Here is a 17,236-nt window from a genome sequence, read left to right on the forward strand (position 1 = left end):
TACAGAGGCTCCTGGAAGTCTGCCCTGCCACAGATCTCACAAGGAAACCCAGCCCATCACTGCCCTGAATCCATGGATGTGCAGCCCATGCCTGGCTTGGTGGGGTCACCCCAAATCCATGGCCAAGAAAGAGAGGACATCCCTGTTAAAGTGGGGAAGGGGAGGCCAGCCCCCCCACCCCCGTCTCACTCTTTACCTCTGTTGTGCTGCAGAAGGACAATGGTAGGATTGACAGTGGTGGTAGAGGGGTAGGCAGAGGGAGTCCTGCCGCCCGGCGTTAAGGAGCCACCGACTCCGGTGCTGCCGCTGAGCTTGGCGGCTTCGTTCAGCACAGGGCAAGGATCCTGAAACACAGAAGGTGGGCCTGCTGTTATTACCTTGTGCCCCTGGGGCTCCTGCAGCGCTGTGAGTTCAAGACAAAGAGACCACAGGAACTTTTAGTATAACGCGCAAGCTTCATAAGTCGCTGAGGCAGGGCATCTTGCTCCTTGCAGTTAGTACACACAAGAGGAGAGGAGAGGGTGATGAAATGCCTTCCTGCTCGACTTTGGCCAGAAGAGGTGCCACTGAACGGACTCACCCCATTAGGCAAACCTCCCCTCGGGAGCAGGAGGGGGCTATTCTGGGTGCCCAGAGAAGGGGGGGGGGGGAGAGAGAGATGCGTGTGCGCACGCACACACACTGAGGCACACAGACACTCACTCCGTCCCCTTTTTAAACAGAGGAATTCCTTTCACAGCGAGCCCCAGGCATGCAAACTCATGCAGTTCCCAAATGAAACCTGATGACCGACCGCTGGCTCCATGGGAGAGATCAGAGAAATAAGTTTAGCACCGTCATTGGCAAGTTGTTAGACAGCAGGACGCCAGTGAGACCAGAGGTATGCGAGGAACAGGTGGAGGAGCAGGCCCAGCAGAGCCACCCCCCCCCCAAGCCCCAGCCCCAGCCCTGGCCAACCACAGGCGCCTGCAAGGCCCTTTGCTTAGGCCTTTGTTTTCTGTGAGGCTGATGCTGGTGGCAGCAGAGTGAAGAATAAAGGTAAAGGTATCCCCTGTGCAAGCACCAGGTCATGTTTGACCCTTGGGGTGACACCCTCCAGCGTTTTCATGGCAGACTCAATACGGGGTGGTTTGCCAGTGCCTTCCCCAGTCATTACCGTTTACCCCCCAGCAGCAAGCTGGGTACTCATTTTACCGACCTCGGAAGGATGGAAGGCTGAGTCAACCTTGAGCTGGCTGCTGGGACTGAACTCCCAGCCTCATGGGCAAAGCTTTCAGACAGCTGCCTTACCACTCTGCGCCACAAGAGGCTCTCAGAGTGAATAATAGGAAGAAGCAAAGCTGGAGGGTACCACTTTGGCCCAGAGGGGGTCCATTGCTGTTGGGGTGTGGCACAGAACTAGGGCACACTAGCCCAGAGGGTTCCACAGGACAGCAGGAGGTCTCATGAGCTGTGTGTGTGTGTGGGGGGGGGGTGGCTAGGGACACTGTGGCAACACAGGTTGTCTCGCAAAAGGAAGGCCGGGCTCCGTCCTACTGGGTGACCTTGGGCTGGTCCCCCCTCCTTGGCTGATTTCACGGATTTATCACAAGGATAAAGAGTGTTTTGGTGGAATGATTTGTGGCTCGTTCTTTTCTCTTTAGTTTGCACTGGGGATGTCTTAATTTTTATCGTAGGTCATCTTGAACCAAAAGGAAAGGCAAGATATAAATCTTTTAAGAAATGGATAAATTTGGGTGCTAGGGAGAATTGCCTGGTAGTTCTCATCGGGCAGCAGATGGAGTATAAATTGTATATATGCACATGCACATTTGTTTCATGATTTCTGCAGATTTGTTTGTTACATTTATTACTCATTTGTTTATTACATTTATTAACTGCTTCTCTCGGGCCAGTTGGCTCGTGGCAGTTTACAACAAGCAAAATACAGAACACATATACATATAGAAACAGTGGGACATAAAGTGTGTGCACACACGCAAATATATACACACATATATCCCTTTTTAAGTAAAGACTTCAAGTGCCTTGAACATTTAATGCTACAAAAGGCCTTGGGGGCATTTCCCTCCGTGGGGCTATGAACTCACAGGAGCACCTGAGGCTGCCGTGTTCCGACTTGGAGGCCTGGCCCTCCTCAGGCTGCCAGCAGCTCTCCAAAATGTTTCCCAGCTCCTCCTACCGGAGCTGCTGGGGACTGAACCTGGGACCTTCCGTGTGCCAAACCGAGTCCTGCAAGTTCTAAGTTAATATGGAACCGGGTCAGACCTCTCTAGCCACTCTGCCCACTCTGGGAATCCCCTGAGGCCCACCCCTGGGCCTCAGGCAGCCCCCGCAGGTCACAGGACAACTGCTGGGCCAGGCAGCCCTCTGAGGAGACAGTCAGCAGCAGCTTCCTGTCGTTTGTGGAGCGCCTCGCTCAGGACAGACGTCCTGCAGGAAGGAAGCCCCACACTGACTCCGTAGTTTAAGCCTCCAGTTTAAAGGGTTTGCAGCAGTCCTTTGGCTGATGCTGCTAAAAGAGCAGGGGGAAAAAGATGCGCTACAGGTGAAGTGACTTGATCTGCTCATCAGTGGGATTCAGCCAGGTATCCTCTTTCCACTGGGGTCCTTTGGGGATTCTCACATTCTCAGGCGCTGAACAGGCAGGACAGACGCCACCCGAGACGGACGTCTCACCCGCGACAAGCCCATTCTGAAGGCAGAACCAGCTGGAATGGAATTGTCCTTAGAAACCAGTAAGCGGCCAGTAAAGGCCATAATCACAATTCAGGCTGCTAGTTTTGACCTCTACTCTCTAAAACATCTTGAGCCTGTCTGGCCTGCTTACCAATCAAATATTGGCATGGAGATCAAAGGGGGAAATCTCTTAATGACTCTTTGGTCTTTCCTTTGTCTAGCATTTCTCACCACTGAAAGGCTTGTGATCACAGTGACGGATCAGTCAAGGAATCTACCTGTTGCACTGCAGACCTGTCAGACATGGCTGCCCTCTGAAATTATCCTTGGCTAAAGTACTCTGTTCCCTGGAGAAGAGCCTAATGCTGGGAGCGATCGAGGGCAAAAGAAGAAGGGGACGACAGAGAATGAGGTGGCTGGATGGAGTCACTGAAGCAGTAGGTGCAAACTTAAATGGACTCCGGGGAATGGTAGAGGACCGGAAGGCGTGGAGGATCATTGTCCATGGGGTCGCGATTGGTCGGACACGACTTCGCACATAACAACAAAAAGTACTCTGTACGCTATGCTTTTCCTTCTTCCATGACCAGTGCATCCAACGGCAAAAAAAGGTTTAAGATGTATTTGCTATTTTTACTTAATGAAACAGAGAGACTCCAGGGCACAGAGGTCAGAGAGTTAAGACTAGGATCTGGGAGTCCCTGGTTCAAATTCCCAGTCTGCCATGGAAGCCACTTGGATCATCTTGGGCCAATCACACACTCTCAGTCTAACCGGCCTCACAGGGTTGGTGTGAGGATGAATGGAGGAGGGGGGGGGACGGCAACATGGTCCCATCGGGGAGAAAGGCAGAGTATAAACCGAGTATCTTTGAATGAACATATGAAACCGTAACACGGGCAACAGAAGCAGGCATAAAAGTCATATTATGTACTTCTCTTGGTATAGTCCAGGAGTAGTCAAACTGTGGCCCTCCAGATATCCATGGACTACAATTCCCAGGAGCCCCTGCTAGCATTCGCTGGCAGGGGCTCCTGGGAATTGTAGTCCATGGACATCTGGAGGGCCGCAGTTTGACTACCCCTGGTCTAGTCTACGGCAGTTTAGGAAAGACAGCTGAATGCAGCCAAAAGGTTTCCAGATAGGGCAGAGGGGAGGAAGAGACTTCAGGCACGATATACCACGGCAGAGTCTACAAAGCAGGGGAGGCAAGAGACAGACATTACATGCAGTATAACGGGACGTAAACAAGGTTTCAGTTGTCATGCTGCTGGCAGGGAGCGGCTTGTTCAAAGTTTAGTAGGCCAGTGAGAGAAGGCATGTAATCTGGGCACATGAATTTAGCAAAGCTGCCAGGACAGTGTGCGGCAAGGCTTACTGTGCGCACGGCCACTCCCATGCTTTCGGGCTCCGGGACTCTGCTCGAGCCCTCTGTGATGAGAGGGACGGGTGAAGGTGGTGGTGAAAGGAACGGCAGTTCCGGGCGAAGGTGGGGCACGGTCCCAGAGGCAGCAGACGGCTGATTCTGGTGGGGACCTTTCTGGAGGTGAGGGGGAATGAAATCATCTAACGTTGGGAAGGTCAGACTGGAGCTGGCAGAAGACGCTTCAGGGCAGGCTGAGCGTTGCCCCAAAGGCACCAGAGGCGGTGGTGGTGTGCCCGAGCCGGCTGCTTGCCCTCTGTCTGGGCGAACCTGGTAGAGTGGCACTACTATAACCTCGCTCTGAGCAGGGGTGGTGGCGGAGCAAGTGGCGTCCTGTGGGAGATAAGGTGACGTTATGCTGTGCGGGAAAATCCTGGACCATCACAGCCATGGAGGTGTGGCAACGATACATGCAAGGACCACAAACCTGGTATGAGGCGACATTTCTTCCGAAGCAGCACTCTTTGCCCAGCAGCCAAACCTGGTCTTTCCCCCCTACCCCATCCCTAGACCATGATCACACATTCTGATGCCTCTTGAAGACAGCTTGGTGGTTTCATTTCGGTCTAAAACAGGAATATTTACATAATATCTCAGCCCTCCACTCCCAAGAGCTGCTTTTCTCTTGCAATCACACACACACACACACACACACACACACAGAAACCTCTGAGGAGTGGACAACAAATTGTTAAACAGAATGGTGGCCTGGTCCTCAGAACCCACCCAAACGCAAGCTATTACAAGATGAGAACTGATGTGCTAATGCATTGGAGGAGCAAGTCACCGAAGAACCGTCAGCCTGGGGAAAGGGGAAAAAAAGGTTATGAAGGAAATCAGGTACCCTTCCACATCCCTTCGCCTTGCAGGGATGTTGTTGTGGCAGATGCTGCTCGTGCCGAGTAACGTAGGAGTCGTTCCTCATCTTGCCTTCAGTGCCAGTGGTACCTGGGGGCTCTAGCTCTGCGTCCTCAGCGGCCTGGGGGGTCCAGGGAGGGTGGCTCTCACCATAACTAACTGCATCTCCACCGAGAACAATATTAAAGAATGGCCTGGGAGGGACAGGAGGAGGAGGAGGAGAGGGGGGGAGAGACTCTCTGGCCTCTGTGGCGGAGGAAACATAGTTGACGGCTGGTGCCACAGTGACCTCAGCTCCAAAACGGGCGCCTTCTGTTTGGTCATGTGCACAGCCGGTGGAATTTTCGGGTGCAGCCAAGCAAGTGCTGTTAGATAAACAAGCTACATATAGACGGCTGACCTTCTTCTCTGCTCCAGTTTCCTGGTTGGATTTCAGTCCAACTCCACTACTCGGATCTGCCTCAGCAGGACTCTGTTTGTTTTGTTTCTCACAGGATGTGTCTGGTAACAAGGAGCTACTTCCCACATGCAACTTCCCAGCATGCACCCTGTCCGCGTAGCTCAGACCCGCAGATTTGTGAGGCGCTGCAACAAACGGCTTGGGGGAGGAAGAAAAATTCCGGCGGCTGCCACGGACGGCTGCCACGGGCGATTTAGGGGCATTTGGGTACACACAGTCCAGGATAGGCACAGGCTGCAGGTGGGTTATTTTGGTGTTGGTGTGAGGGTGCCAAGCAAAGCTCTCCTCTTTCGGGGGAGTGGGGCGGGAAGGAGTCTGTTTGGTTAAAGGGACAAAAAAAAAGAGGGGTGGGGGAGAAAAGAATTGAGTTGGTCATTAAACTGGGGTTAGCAGCAAGAAATGAAAGTTTAATTTGGCATCTGGCACCGCACAATCACTCCCCATCTGAACCGTTTTCACATGTTTGCATGATGAGCCTGACATCTGACAGCGTGCTTTGTTGGTTGGTTGCAAACCTGACGTTTACTTGTGAAAATTCATCAACCTGAAACCCCCACGAGGCCCTGTGGAGGAAACAGGAGAGCCTTTGTTTTGTGAAACTTAACTGACCATCTCCCAAAGCACCACAGCTGCCCAGAGAACTAGGATGGGTTTGGACTGGAGGTGAACACCACAAACTTCAGTGGGCAGCCTCAAACTTTTTTTTAGACATTTGAGAACCTGCTTGTAAAGTAACAAGATTTTCCTCTTCCACAATATAAAATTCAGAAGAGTTCTGCACTCTGGCAATTTGAACTGGCTGGTGATCCCTGGCCCTCAAGAAGTATGTTTGGCCTCAACCAGGGTATAAACTGCACGAAGCTTTTATTCCAATCCCAGATCGATTCAGTCCCTGCCGTCTACACAGAATGCGATTTCCGTTTTGATTTGGGGCGATTTAAATTTTCCTTCTGCAGCAAGAAGGATTGATCCGGAGTGACCCTACCTTTATTGTGTGATATCTTAGAGTGCTTTTAATGCTCAATATTTCAAGATTTGGATTGGGAAAGCAAGCTGTTTTGAACCTCTGTGGTAGAGACGTCCTGATTGGCCAAAGGTAACAAGCTTGCCTTAAAGGAGAAGCCCCTAATTTCTCTCAACTTCTGTTGGTCTTGGATTTTTTCTCCCTCCTCTGCCTTCTTCGATCCTCTCTTCCCCCCCTCCAATAAAAGAAAGAGGCTCCCTGCTTGGCTCCTCCCCCCCTCCTTCAAGAAAAGAAAGAAAGAGGCTTGCCCCCCCCCTTCTGAACTACCCTAACCACATGCAGAACACTTTCCTGTTTCAATGGGGGAAAGAGAAGCCCCCAGTTCAAATCGATCTGAATTCAACAGCATTGACAATGGATTAAACAAAGTAAGTGCAGTCTGCTCAGGCCTAGGGCCTTTTCGATCCTGGCCCCAGCTTGGCGGAACGAGCTCCTGGAAAAGCTGTGGGCCCTTCCATAGGCTGCACAGTTCCCAAGGGCCTGCTAGATGGAGCTCTTCCACCATGCATCTGGTTGGGACTGACGGAGAGTAACCCTGAGTTTGGCCCCTTCCTACAAGAACTATACCCTGGAATGGGAGTCGTACCTATAGGCAAGGCTCATAAATACTGGTCTGTAATGGAATTAAATTGTACCTTAATTGTTCCATTTATTTATTTTATTTATATACTGCCTCTCTAGCGACTCAGGTCAGTGATTAATTGGTATTCATAGTTTTAATGTTCATATATTAACTTATACTAATGTAAACTGCCCTGAGTCAACTTGCCAGGAGGGGTGATCATATAAATCCAAAGATACACAAATAAATAAACAGAACAAAGTTTGAATCCGGTGACACCTTTAAGACCAACAACATTTTATTCAAGCTTTCATGTGCCAACACAAACTTTCTTGGTCTTAAAGATGCCACTGATGTGGGCTTCCTGCATTTTATGTTGTTATATTTTATATTTATATTTATATTTGTAAACTGAACATGAGCAGGCAGTGTGTAAGGTAAAGGTAAAGGTATCCCCTGTGCAAGCACCGAGTCATGTCTGACCCTTGGGGTGACGCCCTCTAGCGTTTTCATGGCAGACTCAATACGGGGTGGTTTGCCAGTGCCTTCCCCAGTCATTACCGTTTACCCCCCAGCAAGCTGGGTACTCATTTTACCGACCTCGGAAGGATGGAAGGCTGAGTCGACCTTGAGCCGGCTGCTGGGATCGAACTCCCAGCCTCATGGGCAGACAGCTTCAAACAGCATATCGCTGCCTTACCACTCTGCGCCACAAGAGGCTCATAAGGCAGTGTGATGCAGCGGTAAAAAAGGCAAATGCCATTTTGGGCTGTATCAACAGAGCCATCACATCAAAATCACAAGATGTCATAGTCCCATTGTATACGGCACTGGTCAGACCACACCTGGAGTACTGTGTGCAGTTCTGGAGGCCTCACTTCAAGAAGGACATCGATAAAATTGAAAGGGTACAGAGGAGAGCGACGAAGATGATCTGGGGCCAAGGGACCAAGCCCTATGAAGATAGGTTGAGGGACTTGGGAATGTTCAGCCTGGAGAAAAGGAGGTTGAGAGGGGACATGATAGCCCTCTTTAAGTATTTGAAAGGTTGTCACTTGGAGGAGGGCAGGATGCTGTTTCTGCTGGCTGCAGAGGAAAGGACACGCAGTAATGGGTTTAAACTTCAAGTACAACGATATAGGCTAGATATCAGGAAAAAGTTTTTCTCAGTCAGAGTAGTTCAGCAGTGGAATAGGCTGCCTAAGGAGGTGGTGAGCTCCCCCTCACTGGCAGTCTTCAAGCAAAGGTTGGATACACACTTTTCTTGGATGCTTTAGGATGCTTAGGGCTAATCCTGCGTTGAGCAGGGGGTTGGACTAGATGGCCTGTATGGCCCCTTCCAACTCTATGATTCTATGATTCTATGATTCTATGATTCTATTTCGTATTTATAAATACACAGTGTTACTGGATATTCTTCCCCCGGGGAAAAGGCCTCCTCTGGAGTGTGTGCTGTGTGCCATTGTTCTGCACTGACGTCCCTGTCCTACCTGAGCTCCATCCTCAAATCTCCAGGAGTTCCCCAGCCAGGGTCTGGCAGTCCTAAGTCCCGGGGGAGGGGGACTGGGCAACCCTAAATCTGCCTTTGACAGAATCACCACCCACTTACAGTTGGCCTAGCTACAGCCCCTCGTCCAAATTCTGGACAATGGGATTCCTTTTCAGCTCAGGATTTTATTCAGGAGGGCTGTGAATAGTCTGCAGTGCTCCTGTTAAATCCATACAGAAAACCCAGCTGAACAGCGGTGCTTGCTGAGCATGTCCTACAAAAGCTATGCTTATGTAAAGGGAAATGATATCTTTGTCACCTTGTGAAAAACATCTTCTCAATGTTACAGTGATGAACATCTTTTCTGCGATCTTTTCCCTTAGAAATGATCCTTACAAAGAAACTTACTGACACCGAAGCTCTAATTCCACAAAAACCAAATGAAAGGCTGTCATTGTTCAAGTTCCCTGCCGTGATCAAGGTAGGCCTTTATTGTGAAAACACCCTGGCTAATAACCCTGCTTGCACAGATCTTTGTTTTGTGGTCTAAGAAAAAGACACAATTGCATAAACCTGAAATTACATTGCATTGCTTCAATTTCTGCAATAAAATGCTAGAACCAGAGTATGTGCTAGAACACAAATAACTAGAATCTCTTACTCTTTGTCTTCTCTCACTCATACAAGCAGCCCACACACACACACACACACATTCATTCCACTGACTGTGAATAAAGCCACGAGGATTAATATTTCTTTATAAAGGCAGCAAGAGAAAATTATGAGAAATCCCGTTTAAAAACATTTGAGTATAATACTTAACTTACTTCTACCACATAAACCAAGTAGCAACAAGTTTTTAAAAGTTAAACAATTGTTATTAAGACATTAACCAACATTTCCCATAGCTTCCATATGAACACATTCAGAAGAAAATCTTAGAGCTGGAAGGGGCCACCAGGGTCATCTCATCTAATCCCCTGCAGAATGCAGGAAATTCACCTCTACCTGCCCACCCATAACAAATCCAAAGTGTAAAGACATTTAGCCACCGGGTGGGGTGGGGTGGGGTGGGGTGGAGAAAGGCTTACAGTGTCAGACTAAGACTAGAACCTCAGACATCTGGGTTTGAATCCCCCACTCTGCCAGGGAAGCTTGCTGGGTAAACTTGGGTTTATCACAATCTCTCAGCAAAACCTACCTCACAAGGTTGTAGTTGCGAGGATTAAGCGGAGGGGAGGAAGTGATGTGAAAAGCCACTTTGAGCCCATAATTACGAAGTGGGAAGGGGCCATCTAGTCCGACCCCCTACTTAATGCAGAATCAGCCTAGAGCATCAAGCAGAAGTCTCTGTCCAGCCGCTGCTTGAGGACGGCCAATGATCGGGAGCTCACCCATGACCCTCCTGCTATGTATGGCCACCATTTTGTGTTAATACAGTTTGTCCAGCTTCCGTACACATGGAAGAAATACTTTAATACTCCATGATGATGCAATGGCATTTGATTAATTTCAGTTCTTCTGCCTACTGGTGTTTTGTAATGATTTTAAGTTTAAGGCATCTGTATGTATTTTACTGTGTTTTAATTGTATGCCGCCTTGAATTCCTATAAGCTCAAAAGGCAGCTAATACACCTTTTAAATAAATCACCCAGCCTGGGTGTCTGGTAGTTGGTAATGAATGGTCCCTGTGACCTCCCTCTATACCCAAAATGTAACCCGCTTTGGCTTGCCCTGATGGCTACAGGGCAGGGGGCAGGGGGGAGGGATCCCTCACTGCTGCTCTTGCAAACAACTGGCACCAGTTGTAATAACATAACATGAGAATACAAAGTGCTGCACAGCGGCATTCTTAGCTTCATGGAATATTGGACACCAGTAGACCAAGCCTACAGATGCCTAGATGGACTGTCTAGCGTGCCCCGACCTGGGTGCCTCATGAGGTCTTGGCATTTGGAAGGACGACCGCCAAGGGAGTCCAGGGCTGCTCTGCAGAGCCAGGCAGCGGCAAACCATGTCTGTATGTTTCTTGCCCTGAAAACCCACTTTCCACCAAGGTCCTGTGTGGCTTTTAAGAATCACTCAGGGGAATGGTAGAGGACAGAATGGCCCGGAGGATTATTGTCCATGGGGTTGCGATGGGTCGGACACGACTTCGCAACTAGCAACAACAATGGTTTCCTTGGCTTTACTGAAATTAATGCAGCCATCCTGACCCACTGACATGGTCTTAACAGGTCTCCATCTTCCACTGAATGGTGCAGTAATGATACAATCCTCTACAGAAGTAGCATATCATAAAGGAAAGCAGAAGAGGGTGGGAAAGACATCCAGCCCAGGTTTACTTTGCTTCGATTTATTTACAAGCAGCAATCTAATGAGCAAAATCCACAGAAAAATGTAATTTCCCTTTCTTTTGGGGAGCAAGTGACAAGTGGGGGGAAACAAGTGCTATCCTAATAGTGTCTTACTGTCAAATCCTCATTCCGGTTAATTGTTCCGGAGGCTCCCTCTGTGAAGCAGTTTCGGCTGACAGCCATTTATGAAACCGTGTCGAGATGGCCCCAGCAGCCCTTCCAATTTCTACTTTTGTCATTTTCCAGTTAGAAAGCAGCCATATGAACACATAAGATGCAGCAAACGATTAATCTTAAACAGATTCTTGTGACCCAAACAACAAACGGTATCAAGAGACCCCCACATGGCCCACTGGTTAAATAGGAACAACCATGTCTTGTCTCCCAGGGATTTTGAGGGAATTAACAGAGCTGTCAGTTTCTTGGGACAGATAAAAGTTCTACCTGATTTATTTGCCATTTCCATACTGTTCCCAACAGACACCCTTTGGAATGGGGAACTGCAGGTCCTACTTTAAAGGTGGGAAGCCTCCTCTTTGCCTTAACACGCCCCAGGCTGTTCTCCCCATCTTGCAGAGCAGTGGCTTTCACAAGTACAAAACGAGGCCGCAGTTTTGGAAAGGGACTTACCTGTGGTTTGGCCTCAGACGGGATGTTTGGCCGCACACTCCGATAACCCTTAGAAGCCAGAGCGGAAGGCGGAGCATCCCCATTAGACTCAATATTGGGTGATAACCTCCAGTCACCTGCAAGACGAAGACTGTCAGACCACCATGGAGGGAGCTGGAGGCTGAAATCCCAAAGGGAGAGCTACCTGATGTGCTTTTTCCGATTCTACGCCTGACACATTTAGCGAGGACTGGGGAGGGGGGGGGGATAGAAAATGAAATCCCCAAAGCAGGCAAGTGTTAGATCAAAAGAGTGCGTGTTCCAATCAGAGTGAAGAAACTTTGTGCATGGAACACTTTCGGCTGGGGTTGCCCCATTTCCATAGAAACAGGCCCTTAGACATGATTCCCTTACAGATCCTGACCTTTGCAACACAAGGCAATTCATTCAGGGCAATGAAGAAACAATTGTTCATTGACATTTTATTCCCGAGTGGAAAAGGCAGCCAGCACTCTCCGTAGGGGGCCCAAATGCCAACGAGGGCTGGGCCTCAATATTTAAATAGGCATGTTGGTGGGGAGGGGGAAATAGGCCTGTCCTTAGTCACCCCGCTGGGGAAGCTGGCACATATTTAGAAGTGGCGGCAGGACGTGTGCCATCTCTATGGGGCTCCGCTGAGAAGTGTGACTCCGGGTTGGCTATTTACATGCAGATCATACTGACACAGTGGCAAGAAAGTAATAGTGGAAACCACAAACAAACAGAGCCTCCTTTTGAGGGCAGGGAACAAACTGTGCCGCTGTAGCACAGCAAGGGGCTTGAAGCAGATCCAAAGGCGGCTCATCCCTCTCCTGCCCTCCCTGCAAGTTTCTGCACCCCACTCTGGTGCCGTTTAATTCCAGCCCCTTTAAAAACATTCCTCTTTCCTTAGCAATGCATTTCCGTTTGTGTGATGAGAAGAGTTGGTGCCAGTGGGATTTGGGGGCTCATTCTAAAGTCACGGCATGTTTGCCATTTACATTTCGGAAGTGTTTTGGAAAGCACCGGCAGATAAACAGGGTGGGCTACAGCAGGCAGGGGAGGGGAGGGGAGGGGAGGGGAGGGGCAGCGCAGAAGACGAGGGCCAAAAGCAAAGAAGGAAAGTCGGTGGGAAGTTTCAAAGGGGTAAGACAGATCTTGGTCATTAATAACTGGGAATAAAGAACAATGTTTGAGTCCAGCGGCATCTTTAAAACCTTGAGTCCAGTGACACCTTTCAGTTTAATTCTGGGAATAAGCTTTTGTTTGCTTCTTCAGATACAAATGTGCATTCAAATTAAAGCTTATATACAGAATTATACTTTACTAGGGAATACAATGGGCGCTAGAGCCTGGGGGTGGGAAGTGGAAGGAGAGGGTAGGCTGATCTCTTTAGTCTGGAGCTATAATTCAAGGGGGTCCCACCTGGAGACTGGCATCCCCAATTACAGTACCAGAGGGTTCCCTCTTTCAAACATCCATTTTCTCTAGGAGAACTGATCTCTTTAGTCTGGAGTTCGGGGCCCTCCCCTCTCCCTGGCGTTCCCCCCTGGCCCTCTCCCGTTTGTGGTTTAGGCCGGGACCATCCTCAGAGTTGGTGGGAGGCGGCCTGGAGGCACATGCTGGTGGCCTCCATGTGAGGTGGGATGGCCTAGTGGCTGGAGTGCCCCAGGGTTCGTAAGAGGGGGAAGGTGGGGTGGTGGTGGGGACGGTGCTCCCCCTCAGAGAAGACCCAGGCTGGCTTCCCTAAACTCTGTAGGCTGGAGCCATTGCCCTAGGAGGGCGAAGCCAATGAGCCCCCAGGAACCCCTGGTGACTCCCTCACTTCAGGAGAGGTATCTGAGGGGCCAGAGACAGCAAAGAAGCGGCAAAATTGTGGGAAGATGGTTAGGGGCGGGAGTTCTAATGTGATTGGGCAGCCAGTGGGTGGACAGCCAATCAGAGGTGTACAGACACCCATAAACCTTAACACCAAACTCCTCCCATGACACCTTACCCCTTTTATTTGGACACTCATGTTTACAGATTGGTTTTAAAGATTCTACTGGAATCATAGAATTATAGAGTTGGAAGGGATCTTCCAGGTCATCTAATCCAACACCTGCAGTGTAGGAAATTCACAACTACCTGCCCACACACAGTGACCCCAATTTCATGCCCAAGTCATCCCGCCCCCCCCCCACACACCCACCAAAAATCTCCCAGATCCAGCCTGGCCTGGAGAGATTGTACCTACTATCCCACCGTGGTGATCAGCAATTCCCTGGGTACGTGTCCTGCATAGTGCAGGGGTTGGACTAGATGACCCAGGAGATCCCTTCCAACTCTATTATTCTATGATTCTACCTGTTCATCTGTTCTCAATTTCTTGCCATAGGAGGTTTCCTTGGCTTGTTTATGCTCTGCTTTATTTGTTTAGTAATTTTTCCACAGCTTAGAGGCACAAGGTCTCTCTTGGCAGCATTTTATTGTTTTGACCTTGCTAGCCTGGTGCATCTCTTAGGCATGCCTTTGTACTGTCTCAGCTGCTCTGCATGCTTTTGTATGGGAAAAACTGTCCATTCCAGGAATCTCATCCAGAATGCCTATTTTTGAATTGGGGCAGGGGATTTTGAGAACATATTATAGTCTTGCTTGTTGGCTTTGGTTTTCAGTTCTAGCAAGGAAACACCTTGCTCTCTGTTCAATATTTTCTTCAATAAAGAGATTTTCTTTGACAAGTGAGTCTACTTGTTGAGAGCTTGATAGAGGCTTGACACTGCCCTTTGGGACTCCTTCTGGTAGAGAGAAGTGGCATATAAGAACCAACTCTTCTTCTCAGCACATTCAGGGCGAATCACAACATAAGAACACAACATATTATGCATTACACATAAGAAGAGAAACCCACTAAATCAGACCAAAGGACCATTCAATACAAACTTCAGTTTCCAACACTTTGGCTAGTCAGATGCTTCTCAAAGAAGCATAAGAGGCGTTTGTAAGCAACAGTTTCTCAGTGTCATCTGTTTTCCCACGACTGGAATGCTAGGTGGATGCTAGGTAACAGCTGCTGACAGAATCCATTAATTTGTTAAATCCTCTCTTAAAGCCAACTAAGCCAGTGGCCATCACACATCTGTGGCAATGGACTCTGCATGGTACTCATGTGTTGTGTGAAGAACTGCTTCCTACTCTGGCAACTCCTATAATTCCCACTGACGAATGAGTTCCATTGAGAGAGAGCAAGACCTCTTCATCAGTGTGTCCTCTTTGGTTTGTACTCAACACTCATGACCCAATTAGGCTGTTTGGCCATTGCTGGCCTCCTATAATTACACAGCTGCTATTTAAAGGGCAGCAAAATTCTGTGACAAGGGTGTCAGCGTAGGATGCTGTTCCATTTCCACCGACCACAACAAAATGCCATTGCTCTGACAGAATACAACCACCTCCTGGCAAAATATGATTCGTCCCCAATAAGGGTATAGTACACTAAAGGCATAGACACAGTCACAAAAGATTGGAATTTATTTCTACTTTTAGCTAAAGCTGACTCAGGATTTCATTTGATTTTGAAATCTGATGAGTTCAGTGACTTCAAATCTGAAAAAGCACATTGTAAAATGTAGATTTTGTCGAACTGTTCAAATTCTGAGGCAACTGTGCCTTATGTCGGGAAACCTGCCTCAGAACATCATAATTTCCCTCCCTTACACATTCCATTGCCAAGACTCAAGTCTTTCAGGTTATTGCAACTAACTCATCTCAATTTGATTTTGGTATTTTTTTTTAATCTGAATTTTAAAATCCATGCTTTAAAATGTGGTAATTCCAAGAAAACAAAGATCTTAAAAACTTACTTAAGAATATAATTTGCAAGAAAGCAAAAAAAAAAGATGAAGACTAAAGAACGATCAGTTTGGCATTCAGGCAACCTCTCAAAAGAGATAAGATGTCTGTGCATTTTCTGTCTGGTATCTAGCGCTGGACTTACTTTCAGCCTGTTGAGCCACCTGTGGACAAGTTGGGCTGGCACTAGGATTTTCCTCATAGGTCAGAGATGCCCGAAGAGTCACAGCCCCCTTACCAGCACAGACTTTAGCAGGGTCCAGGTCTACAGAAAAACACACAATGTAGAATGGACGTGTTGAGAGAAATGCCAAAGCATGTTATGTTGAAGCAAGATGTTCTACATATTAGTCTATTGTTCTACTATGTTGCTTGCCATTATCACTGTATTACTGATAAACTAAATTACCGCCCTGAGCCATTGGGGAGGATGGCATATAAATATAATAAATAAGTTGTTGCCAATAATTTTAGCACAGCAGCCTTTGAGCAAATGGATGTTGAGGTAAATTAGCTGAGGTAGATTAGATTCCAGATGCTGATGTAAATTAATTCCAAGCGTTAAAAAACATACACACCAAGGTTATTTAGGGATGCATAAGTCTTGATATTTCTAGAGTCAGTCAATACAAGTACAAAAAGGAAAACAAAACAAGAACTTATGGAAATCAGATATAACTTACAACTGCCCTATAAGACAAATATCAGTCAGCTAATGTCACTCTTATGATCTATTTACTAGTATCCCATCTTCTGAAAGGCCCTTAATGCTTAAGAACTGAACTCCACAGCTGGGTGATACAAATAAAATCTGAGAATACTATCAAAGCAGCCAGAGTACCGTCCTCTCTATGGAATCCCAACTCAGAAATTAACTGAGTAGCAACACATTTTTGAGAAAGGATGGAATATAAATTGAAACATAAATAAATAAAATTTTATATAAGTTTGATTCCATGTAGCACTATTCCAGATAATCTCTTTTTGTTTGGGGTTTTGTGATTAGGGAAATCTGCAGCACTGTAGAAGCTTATATGCCTGTCCTATTCTTTCCCACTCATGCTCCCTCATCTCTTTATCTACCACCACATTATTCTTTCATCAAAAATAAATTGTCTACAAACACTCACTATGGCAATAGATTGGTTTCTATGCAGATCCCAGCCAATAAAGGGTTAATGCCAGGTAGAGTCAGTGGATTGCTCTGGGGCTCAGTAGGGTTGGGGCAAGGGTAGGAAAAAAGAGAGGGGAAGGCAAGTCAGATTGGAGCCAGTCTGAAAGGACACTCAAGCAAGTCAGTCAAGTAAGAGACAGGAGAGCTTGGGAAAAACCTGGGTTCAGTGGAGAATGGTCATGTTCCAAGTACAGCTCTGGAGAACAAATAAGGGGCAGGCTGAGAAGGAGTTCTGGGGGAAGAAAGCCAGACTCTGGTGCCCAGTGGGGAAGAGTCTTATGGGGAAAGAAGGCTTCCTAGCCCAGGGTCTAGGAGAGGTGAGCAGCTGAATTCAGGGGAGCTCTGAAAAGAAGTGTGGCATTTAAGAACTGAGGAAATTTGGGCTAAGAAACAGAGCTGTGTCAGCGAGATCTGTTGCCCTGTGGCAAGGGGACCTTTATTGCCCTGGCTTCCTCGTGTGGAGGCAAAAATCTACCCAAAAAAGCCACCAAAAATGGTCCCTCATGAGGACACAAGAAGTGGCGGAAGTGGCGGGGCAAACCATCCCACTGCAAAGAACTAGTGGCAGCCCAGTGTGGCTCCCGCTGTACAGAACGGGTGTGAGAGAATGGGCCTTGAGAGAAACTTTATTCCCCTGAGGGAATTGCTTCAAGGCTGTGAAGCTTTCCCAGAGGAACTTGTTGAAACTTCATGTATTTAAGAACATCCATCTTTAAACCGCCCGTGGCGCCGCGGGTGCCACGGACTAAATA

At 48.0% G+C, this 17,236-nt stretch overlaps 1 protein-coding gene across 50 annotated transcripts in view; it reads right to left on the reverse strand.

Moving 5' to 3' along the window:
• The window catches only part of SORBS1 (sorbin and SH3 domain containing 1), a 268,843-nt gene that overhangs the window by 57,976 nt on the left and 193,631 nt on the right, over positions 1 to 17,236 (reverse strand). For 40 of the 50 annotated variants that reach the window (XM_077351030.1, XM_077351044.1, XM_077351036.1 and 37 more), the window contains 5 exons: positions 15,456 to 15,575; positions 11,483 to 11,598; positions 4,947 to 5,735; positions 4,058 to 4,435; positions 197 to 344 (listed from right to left, as the gene is read on the reverse strand). In XM_077351030.1, the coding sequence (XP_077207145.1) occupies positions 197 to 344; positions 4,058 to 4,435; positions 4,947 to 5,735; positions 11,483 to 11,598; positions 15,456 to 15,575 (1,551 nt within the window). The remainder of the gene's footprint in view (positions 1 to 196; positions 345 to 4,057; positions 4,436 to 4,946; positions 5,736 to 11,482; positions 11,599 to 15,455; positions 15,576 to 17,236) is intronic. The other 10 variants (XM_077351057.1, XM_077351055.1, XM_077351060.1 and 7 more) reach the window with 3 other exon arrangements.

Source organism: Paroedura picta, chromosome 8, assembly GCF_049243985.1.
Source record: "Paroedura picta isolate Pp20150507F chromosome 8, Ppicta_v3.0, whole genome shotgun sequence".
In the NCBI taxonomy this organism is placed as follows: domain Eukaryota; kingdom Metazoa; phylum Chordata; class Lepidosauria; order Squamata; family Gekkonidae; genus Paroedura; species Paroedura picta.